Genomic DNA, 10892 nt, shown 5'->3' with positions numbered 1-10892 from the left:
TCTCTCTCTCTCTCTCTCTCTCTCTCTCTCTCTCTCCCTCTCTCCCCCCCCTTTTCACCTCTGCCCCATTATGTAAGCACCTCCCTTTGCTGAACTAACTCCAGAAAGCCAGCTGTCCCTTGACCCTGCAGATAGCTACGGGGTGTCCTCTCTCCCAGCCAATAATTAAATAATGGCAATATTTTCTTTTTTTTTTCTTTTGAGGTGCCAGGGATAGAACCCAGAGCCTGACTCATGTTGGGCAAGTGCTCTACCACTGAGCTACATCCCTAACCTAATAATAGCATTATTGTGGGTCCCCATTTCCTGGACAAGGCTCTGTTCTTAAAAAAACACCCATAGGCCTTCCTGAATGAAGACCCCTCATTGCACCAGGGGTGGCTAAATGTTAAAGTGCAGCTAATCACCTGGGATCTTTTTAAGATCAGTTCCTGAACTGACAGACTTGGAACAAGAGAACTTCTGAATTTCTAGCATGTTCCAGGTGAAGTTCCTGCAGCTCTGGGCCAGAAGAAGCAAGCCTTCCTCAGAAAGTAAAAGGCCATGTTTGCTAAGCTATTTCCCCTTCAGTCTCTGCACTGATACTGGGGTCCTTTACTGTCCTCCTTTTTTGTCCCCCCTCTGCTCTGTGGCTCCCAGCCCTTTCCCCGCCACCCTAGCCAAAACTTTAGTGTCCCCTCTGCCCTTGGACAAAGGCCTCTCTCTCTGGTGCTCAGGTCAGGCCTGCTGAGGCTTGCTGGGACAAACTGGCCTTTTCAGGTTTCTGTCATGTGAACCTGCTAATTAGCAAGGAAGGGCCTCATTAATGTCATTTGTGGGCTCCATTCACATGCCCACCCCCTGCTGCTTCCCTGAAAAGCAGGTGCTCCCCTAGTGGCCCAAGGGAAGGCCTCCTGCTCCACTGTACAGTAAACACCCCACCCCCACCCCTTACACACACACACACACACACACACACATGCACACGCCACCCTGTGCATCTATCATGCGATAGAAGCAGAGAGAAAAATAAATAATTTTAAAAAGGGGCTGGAAAGCCAGGCATGGTGGCGCACACCTCCCTAATCCCAGCACTAGGGAGGCAGAGGCAGGCAGATCTCTGAGTTCAAGGCCAGCCTGGTCTACATCATGAGTTACCCTGTCTCAAAAGTAGAAGCAGAGAGAAAAATAAATAATTTTAAAAAGGGGCTGGAAAGCCAGGCGTGGTGGCGCACACCTCCCTAATCCCAGCACTAGGGAGGCAGAGGCAGGAAGATCTCTGAGTTCAAGGCCAGCCTGGTCTACATCATGAGTTACCGGGCAGCTGGGGCTACAGGGAGACCCTGTCTCAAAAAAGATCAAAAAAAGGGGAGGGGTGGAGAGATGGCTCAGTGATTAAGAGCACTGACTGCCCGGGCCAGTTCCCAGCACCCACGTGGCGACTAACAGCTGTCCTTAACTCCAGTTTCAGAGGATCCGACACCCTCTTTTGGCCGCCTCAGGCTTTTCATGACACAGGTGCACTTACATGCAGGAAAAAAACACATACACATAATATAAAAATGAAATAAAATAAAAATTTAAAGGAGGGAGCAGTCTGTTTGGGAGTCCTAGGTTATTCTGGGTCAGAGCCACAAGTTGCCCAAGCTAAGCCCCTGAAATGTGATTAGACCTATGGCCAGTGAGGAGGTCACAGGCGGTTCCTGGCAATTTGGGGTTCTGGGCCATTATTCCAGTCCTATTTCTACAGCTTCCTTCCCTCCCTTGAGGATGGAAAACGTCTACAAAGCAGGAATAACTATCTCCACTGAACAAGTAGGGAAACAACCTGAGAAAGGGCCCAGAATCCACCAGTTCTCCCTACAAGAGCTGGGATATGAGCTCACATATATTTCTAGGTCCATTTGCATCCCTGTGGCCTACTTTGGCTACAGGAAACCCTCAAACCCCATATTCTTTCCCTGCTGTTCTGGTTGTGAGTAGAGGGGATTGGGTTGCAGAGTCACATTGGCTGCCCTTGAGTCTTAGCCCCTTCTGTACAGAGTTGTGGTACTGTGGGCTGGGACTATAACCTCTCCGAACTGCAGTTTCTGCATCTGAAAATTGAGACTACTCAGAGTACTTCCCTTGGGCTGGCAAGATGGCTCAGGGGTGCTTGGAACATAAATCTGATAACTCAAGTTCAATCCCTGGAACCACAGAAAAGTGGAGAGAGAGAACTACTACCACAAAGCTGGCCTCTGACCTCCATATATGTGCCCATGGCACACTTGCATATACGCACATGCACACACACATATCATATACACAGTAGTAATTAATAAAAAACTTAAAAGAATACTTCCCCCTCAGGACTTGTGAAAGCTTAGAACAGTACCAGGACTCGATGGGAGGTAGAATGGTTTCCTAGGAGGCACAAAGCTTTGGGAGCAATCTCCAGCACTGCAAAATAAAGAGTTCAAGGCCAGCCTGGTCTACATAGAGAGTTCCAGGGCAGCTGGGGCTACAGGGAGATCCTGTCTCAAAGACCAAAAAAAAAGAATACCATCTAAACCAGACATGGTAGTATATATCAGTATCAGTAGTCACTGAGTTTGGGAGGCTAAGACAGGAGGATTGCCTTCAGTTTGAGGCCAGCCTGGTCTATATAGTGAGTCCCAGTGCAGTCTGGGCTAGAGTGAGACCCTTTCTTTAAAAAAAATGCCTAGATCATAGGGCATGCTTAAAAGATGCTAAACATTTGAATATTAATTTTGTTGCTACTTTGGATGGATCTTAGGCTTTGGAGAATAAAAGCTAAGTCACTGTCCCAATGACCTGGAAATCCTGATATCCTGAACCTGACCTTAATGGACTATGGAGATTCATAGGCAGATAGGGTGGGAAGGAAGAAAAAGCACTTTACCAAAAGACTTTGAACCTGAGCTCTGTGGGACCAAAGTGTAGAAGATTCCAGAGATCTATCTCCCTCTTGAGAGGAAGGGCAAGAAAGAAGGCTGAGAAACAACCTTGAACAGCTTCTGGCTAGCCCTTAACCTTCCTAAAGCATCTCCCAAGTGACACGCACACACACACACACACACACACCATAGAGGCATATGCACACATGTGTGCCCCACCCCGGGCTAGAGAACCAGACCTGTCTGTTGGGGAAAGGCAGCGAGCCCCAGGCCGTGTGTGAGGCACCACATTGTTCGTGCTGGAGCCTGGCACTGCAAGACTGGGGCCCTGTGAACCCTGGCACCACCAGGGCTTTGTGACCTTGGGCCAGCCCCTCCCACCATGGGCCTCCATCTCCCCAGGTGCAAAGAGGGCAGTCTCAAACATCTGAGGCTCAAATGAATCCTGGCAAGAAAACAAGAGGCCATCCCCCTCCTGATGGCGCTCTCCCACCAGGAGTTAACTGCAATTTATATGACATGACCTGATTCAAGTTCAAAGCCTAAACTCTACAGGCAGGTGTGGTGGTTCACACCCTTAATCCCAGCACTCGGGCTGCAGAGGCAGGCAGATCTGTGAGTTCAAGACCAGCCTCGTCTACATAGTGAGCTCCAGGCCAGCTCAGGCTACAGAGAGACCTTGTCTCAAAAAGCCAAAAAAAAAAAAAAAAGAACAAACAAAAAACAAAGCCAAAACTCTTTTTATTTATTTATTTTTATTTTATGTGTATGAGTGTTCTGCTTGCATGTAGGTAAGTGCACCATGTGCATGCAATGCCTTTGGAGGCCAAAAGTGGTCATCAGATCCCTTGGAACTGGAGTTACAGGTGGTTGTTAGCTGCCATATAGGTACCATAGAGGACCAAACCTGGGTCCTCTGCAAAAGCAGTCAGTGTGCTTAACTGCGGAGTCATCTCTCTAGCCCAAAGCCTAAACTCTTGGTGGACGATGAGGTGGGATCGGGTGGGGGTGTGTGGTGAGGGTAATGGTAATAACCAGCCCTCCCATTTACTGAGCTGAATTATCTGCTAGGCACTGTACTCATTTTCTTTTTTTTAAAATTACATTTTATTTAGTGAGTGGGAGTGTATGCACCTGCAGCAGGGTGTGTATAGAAGTCAGAGGACAGCTTGCAGCTGTCATTTCTCTCCTGCCACCATGTGGGATCAAACTCAGGTCCTTGTTGGACGTGGAAGCAAGCACCTTTACCTTCTGAGCCATCTCACCAGGCTGTAATTTTTTTTTCTTTTATTAGCATACATTTAAATTTTATCACATTTATTTATTTGTATGTGTGTGTCTCGATGAATTTCTTTACTGTTGTTTACAGAAGCAAGGGTGAGCTTGTTTATAGGAGACAGGGTATCTCTGCACTGTGTAAGCCAGGCTAGCTGGCCCCTGAGCCTCTACAGTCTTCTGTCTCTTGTCTCCCATAGGTGCCCTGGGATTACAGGCACTTGTGCTGTTTTGTCCAGCTTTTCATGTGGATTCTGGGGATCTGAACTCAGGTCTTCAGGCTTGTACAGCGAGTTCTTTTACCCAGAGCCATCTCCCTAGGTCCCCACCTTTGTGGGGGGGCAGGTGTGGTGGCATATGCCTTTAATCCCAGCACTTGGGAGGCAGAGGCAGGTGAATCTCTGAGATTGAGGTCAGCCTGATCTACTTCGTGAGTTCTAGGCCAGCCTGGGCTGCAGGGAGACCCTGTATCAAAAAGACAAAAAGGCGAGGTTGCACAGGCCTCTAATCCCAGCACTCGGGAGGCTCAGAGGCAGGCAGACCTCTGTGAGTTGGAGGCCAGCCTGGTCTACATAGTGAGTGCCAGACCAACTGGGTGGGGCTACAGGGAGATCTTGTCTCAAAAAGACCAAAAAAAAAAAAAAAAAAAGGAAAAAAAATAATTTTTATTTTATGTGTATGAGCATTTTGCGTGCATGTGTGTAACTCCACCTGTGCATGTCCATAGAGTTCAGAAGAGGCCTCTGGATTCCCTGGGACTGAATGGTTGTTAACTGCCATGTGGGTGCTGGGAACGGAATCCAGGTCCTCTAAAGCAATCTGTGCCCTTAACCACTGAGCCATCTCTCTAGCCCTCCACCGTTTTTCTTTTTTTGAGTCAGAGTCTTGCACTGGCCTGGGGTTCAACAGTTCCTTCCTCTAGGTTGGCCAGCCAGCAAGTCCCAGAGATCCTCTGTCTCGGCCGCCCCAGCACATGCTCCCTCACCTAGCTTTTTTTTTTTTTCTAATTTATTATTTTTATTTTATGTGTATGAGTGTATTGCCTGCGTGTATGTAGTGCACCCATGTCGTGCAATGCCGCGGAGATCCGAAGAGGGCTTCGGATTCCCCTGGAACTGGAGTTAAGGACGGTTTGTAGCCACCATATGGGTGCTGGAAATCCAACACGGGCCCTCTGCAAGAGCAGTCAGTGCCCTTAACCACAGAGCCATATCTCCAACCCATCATCCAGCTTTTTAACATGGGTCCTGGGGACCAAACTCAGGTCCTCATGTTCATACAGCAAGCCCTTTACTGACTGAGCCACGAATCCTTGGGTTTTGATTTTTTTTGAAACAGGATTTTGTTGTGTAACCTTAGCTGGCCTAGAACTCAGTACTTAGACTGGGCTAGCCTTGAACTTGTGATATTCCTGCTACTGCCTCTTGAGTCCTGGGATTACAGGCCTGTTCTACCATCTTTTTTTTTTTTATTTTTAAAGATTTATTTTTTATTTTATGTGTATGAATGTACTGCCTGCATGTATGTAAATGCACCATGTGCATGCAGTGCCTGTGGAGGCCAGAAGAGGGTGTCAGATCTCCTGGCACTGGAGTTATAGACAGTTGTTAGCCACTATGTGGGTGCTGGGAAATGAATCTGGGTCCTCTGTGAGAGCATTCAGTGCTCTTAACTGCTGAGCCAGCTCTCCAGCCTCATTTTTTGAGACAGGATCTCACTGTGAAGCCCTAGCTGGCCTGGAACTCACTCTGTAGATCAGGCTGGCCTTGAACTCACAAAGATCCACCTGCTTCTGCCTCCCAAGTGCTGGGACTAAAGGCATGCACCACCAACACCTAAGCCCAATTTTTTTTTTTTGAGACAGTCTCACACTGTAGCCCCAGCTACCCTAGGGCTCACTATGTAGCCTAGGCTGGCCTCAAGCTCACAGCAGTCCTCCTGCGTCAGTCTCACAAGTTGCTAGTATTAGAGGGGTGAGTCACTACACCTGGCTCTGCATGGAACATTTGTATCTGTAGAAAGGAATCCTCTGCTCCAAGCTGCAGCAGAGTAATCAAATCAACAGTCCCCGGTAATCAGCGCTGAGTCATGGACTCCGTGAGGTGCTTAGGACAGATCGCCCACACACTTAGGTCCACGTAGGGGTAAGATAGGTACAGTTTGGAGCTAGCTCTGTCCTGACCCATATGTGGGTTTGAGCAATCTGCTTCCTCTTCCGCTGTATCCTAGAGCTGTTCTTTGACCACAGCCCAGCCTAGCAGCACCCCTGCCCCCTCACCCCATCCTACCATCCAGGCCTGTAAATGGTAGGATTGTGAGTTCACTTTGGGCGCAGGCCCTCAGTGGCCAGGCCCTTCAGGGAGACCCTGGCTTCAGTGAGGGTCTTTGGGCAAGACCTTACTGGTTTCCTTGTGCCTCAGTTTCCTCATCTGTAAAGCAATTTGCATTGGGCTGGGTTTGTTGTTTAAAGTTTTATCTTATTATTAATTTTTGTGTATATGGGTGTATGTGCAACATGTATATGGATCCCCTGGAACCAGAGTTATAGTCGCTTGATGTGGGTGCTGGAATTTGAATTCTGGTCCTCTGAAAGAACAGCAAGTGTTTTGTTTTTTTTTTTCTTTTTTTCTTTTTGAGCAACAAATGTTCTTAACCACTGAACTGTCTCTCCAGCCCCAGTTTGTTGTTTTGTTTTGAGTTTTCTGTTTGTGTGTTTTCTCTCTCTTGTTTAATGCAGGATCCCTCATATAGCCCAGACTGGCCTGGAATGTGCTGTATAGTCAAGGCTGGCTTTGGATACTTCATCTTCCTGCCTCCATGTCTCAAGTGCTAGGACTACATGCACATGCCAACATGCCTGGCTAACATAGGGCTATTTTGAAAATTAAATGAATTAATGTTTAAGATGCCCATCCTATTAAAAGTACTCAACCAATTTTGCCTCTTATTATTCTATTAGAGTTTTACCTTGTCAGATCCCACAGAAGTAAAGTCTCCAAAGCACCTAGGCATAAAGGGACAGTGGCCATGACACTTACACAGAGATAAAATGAGATCATTCAAGGGTCTACCTAGGAGCTTGGCTCTCACACAGCACCTGAGGTGATCCTAGCCTGTTGAGAGCCAGATCCTTCATTCAGCCGCAAGGCTTGGCATCCTCACAGCTGGGTCTACAGAATGTTGTGGCTTCTGGCAGTAATATGCAGGTGTAGGGCAAGTCTTTAGGGCAAGTCTTATGCTTACAGCTTCCCTTCCTCCTCTCATCCAATCCCAGTCTTCATACTGGGGTGTGGAGCCTGGCAACCCTGATTGGGGAATCACATTCATTCAGAATGTTCCAGGCAGGGCAGTACTGGGAACTGGGGTTCCCAGAACAGGTGCTAGACACAGAGATCTGTTATTTGGGCAGTAGAGAGCGTTTGAGAGGTGGAGTCTTGAATGTCTCTGCCAAATCTCTGACTTGGTAGGGCAGTACCCGAAGGCTACACTGCCTCTCGTTGCTGGCTGCCCCAGGCACATCCCAAACCTAGATTCTTCTGGAGGGCTGTGGCTGTACGTGGAGGAATATGGGCTAGATGCATTCAGAACCTCTCTGACTAACCCAGTCTGTCTCTGTCTCTCTCTGTGACAGGGTCTCCCTGTACCCTGGCTGGTCTGGAACTCACCAAGCTGCCTTTCAATTCAAAGATCTGCTTGCCTCTGCCTCCCAAGTACTGGAATTAAAGGGATGTGCCACTATACCTGGCCCTATTACATTTATTTATTTATTTATTTATTTATTTATTTATTTATTATGTGTATGCACATGAGTGCACACATGTCCAGTCACGCACTTCTGAAGCTCAGAAGACAACTTATGGGAGTCGGTTCTCTCCTTTCACAGTGCAGGTCCTGGGGACAGAACTAGGTCATCAGACTTGAAGACAAGTGCCCTTACCCTCTGAGCTATCGTACCTAGCCCAGACTCTTTTGAATAAATTATCTGGCTTTCTTGCAGTTTCCTCCTAAAATGTTCCAGGAGAAAATAAATCCCAGTTGGTTTCATGTAACAGGTAATAGAATTTTTGTTAATTGGGATTTTTTTTTGAGACAGGGTTTCACTATGTAGCCCTAGCTGGCCTAGAACTCCTGGAACTCACTATGTAGACCAGGCTGACCTCAAATTCACAGAGATCTGCCTGCTTCTGCCTCCCTAGTGCTGGAATTAAAGGCATGTGCCACCACATCAAGCACTTAATTGTGATTCTTTTGTTGTTGCTCTTTTATTTGGTTTGGTTTGGTTTGGTTTGGTTTGCGAGTGAGTCCTTCTGCCTCCCTAGTGCTGGAATTAAAGGCATGTGCCACCACATCAAGCATTTAATTGTGATTCTTTTGTTGTTGCTCTTTTATTTGGTTTGGTTTGCAAGTGAGTCTCTTGTAGCCCAGGCTAGCCTCAAACTCAGTAGGTAGCTGAGGCTGGCCTTGAGCTCCTGATCCCCCTGCCCCCATCTCCAGAGTTCTGGGATTATAGGCATGCACCACTACACTAGGCTATAATTGAGACTCTGACCTCTTTCCTCTCTGGCTAGAGAGAAGAAGGTCCCTCCCTCCTTCTGGCCTGTTAAATAGGATGACGACCTTCTGTGCTGATGACCCACAAAGCCAGAGCTCTGTAGTGATCTCTGCCTCTAGAGGGTGACCATGTGAGCCTGGGAGGAAATGGGACATTCTTATCAATGGGTATCAAGGGTCATGAGGGAAACATGAACACGGCCCTTTACACCCTCTTACTGCTGTAGACAGAGCCTAGAACAGGGGCCTAGGACCCAGAGGAAGAGGAGGGTGCTTTGTGTGTCATCTTCCTGTGACAGAGGGAACCACATTTGTTGAGTCCCTCTATGTACCGGACATACTTAATCTTTACAGCCATCATATAAGACTATCCCTCCTATTGTACAGATGGGAAAACTGAGGCCCAGAGAGGTTAAGTAATATGGCCAGCCAGTGGCAGAGCTGGGATTTTTTTTTTTTTCTGGATCACTACTTCTGTTGCTAGCTCTGTGCTCTGCCCTCAAGGGTACACTGAAACAAGACGGACACACTGGCAGTGGTTTGGGAGCTCTTGAGCTAGAGGGATACAAAAATGGGGTGTTGGCCATAGAGGACAGTAGGTGACCCCTTCGGTTCTGCTTGTTCCAAATTAGAAATTCAAGCACTTGAGAACAGCAGGCTTGTTTTCTTCACTCTGTTAGAGATAAGCTTTGGCTTGGGCCTTGGCCCAGCTCTCAGGACAGGAGGTATGTGTATGTGGAGGGGTGAAGGGCTATGGGAGGGGTGTCTGGAGAATGGTTGCTGCTGTGGCTGAAAGCCCCAGGAGAACTGGAAGAGACCCCAATAACCACCCCAAGTCCCTCACAACGCCACCCCAGTGTCTCCATTAGCACACATCCCATCTGTGGGGTCTTACCGTTACAGGGGCTTAGCTGAGTCAATGCTGGCAACCTCAAGGCCTAGTTTCCTAACTGAGATCTGCAGATGGCAGTTGCCTTCTTTGATCCCCAGCTCACAGTTCCCCTCTCGGTCTACAGATGGGATCTACTATGGAGATGGTCGATTTGACACTGTGAGCGAGTCGGGAACAGCCACGTTGAAAGCTCGGCCAAGAGTCCGGCCTCTCCTGACTTTCCTTCCCCTGGTGAGTATGCTCAACTCCGGGTGTCTGCAGTCTACTCTGGGCAGGACACTTTGCCTGCCACAGATGAAGCAGCTCCACCTACTCTGGCCCCAATGAACACCAGCCTCACCCTCTGTCCACTCCCTTCCTTTCTGAAGCCAATCCAGGAAGGCTGCTGGGAGGAGGCAGGACTGAGGCTCACAGAGAGAAGGCTGGCATTAAGGCTAATACTCCAGGAGAGGTGATGGAAAACTTATATACAGACGCACCCAGTGGTGGGTACCCTCAAGCATGTCAGCTTCTGCCAGGTCGCTGGATGCTGCCAGGGTGACGTAGCCAACACTGCTGTTACCTAGGTGCTCTGTGTCCACTATTGGCAACAGAGGGATAACTGTTAGAGCACAGGCCAAGCAGAAGTGACCAGTGCAGTTGCAAACATTAAAGAAGGCTGCTGGGAGGAGGCAGGACTGAGGCTCACAGAGAGAAGGCTGGCATTAGGGCTAATACTCCAGGAGAGGTGATGGAAAACTTATGTACAGAGGCACCCAGTGGTGGGTACCCTCAAGCATGTCAGAGGTCATGTTCCACCTTCATCCATGGCTGTCAGCTTCTGCCAGGTCACTGGATGCTGCCAGGGTGATGTAGCCAACACTGCTGTTATCTAGGTGCTCTGTGCCCACTATTGGCAACAGAGGGATAACTGTTAGAGCACAGGCCAAGCAGAAGCGACCAGTGCAGTTGCAAACATTAAAGCGGGCCGGGCGTGGTGGTGCACGCCTTTAGTCCCAGCACTTGGGAGGCAGAGGCAGGCAGATCTCTGTGAGTTCGAGGCCAGCCTGGTCTCCATAGGGAATCCAGAACAGCTGGGGCTACAGGGAGACCCTGTCTCGAAAAGACCAAAAAAATAGGTTAAAGAGGACTTTCTGGAAGAGGTGATACCTGAGCTGCCTCATGAGACACGTAGCAGGGACACATGGGAGGGCATTTGAGACAGTGAGTTAAAACTACAGAAAACTGTGGCTAGAAAGATGGCTGAGTGGTTAAGAGCCCTGGCTGCTCTTGCAGAGGACCTGGGTTCCAGGCAG

General features: G+C 48.5%; 1 protein-coding gene across 1 annotated transcript in view; it reads left to right on the top strand.

Annotated features, from left to right (window-relative positions):
- CUNH6orf132 (chromosome unknown C6orf132 homolog) overlaps window positions 1-10892 on the top strand; it is a 44027-nt gene that overhangs the window by 4030 nt on the left and 29105 nt on the right. The window contains exon 2 of the mRNA XM_008823267.3: window positions 9722-9828. Within this exon, the coding sequence (XP_008821489.1) occupies window positions 9722-9828 (107 nt within the window). The remainder of the gene's footprint in view (window positions 1-9721; window positions 9829-10892) is intronic.

This window comes from Nannospalax galili, unplaced genomic scaffold (assembly GCF_000622305.1).
Source record: "Nannospalax galili isolate Female #2095 unplaced genomic scaffold, S.galili_v1.0 scaffold1892, whole genome shotgun sequence".
Lineage (NCBI taxonomy): Eukaryota > Metazoa > Chordata > Mammalia > Rodentia > Spalacidae > Nannospalax > Nannospalax galili.
This window is presented reverse-complemented; position numbering and strand designations above follow the sequence as displayed.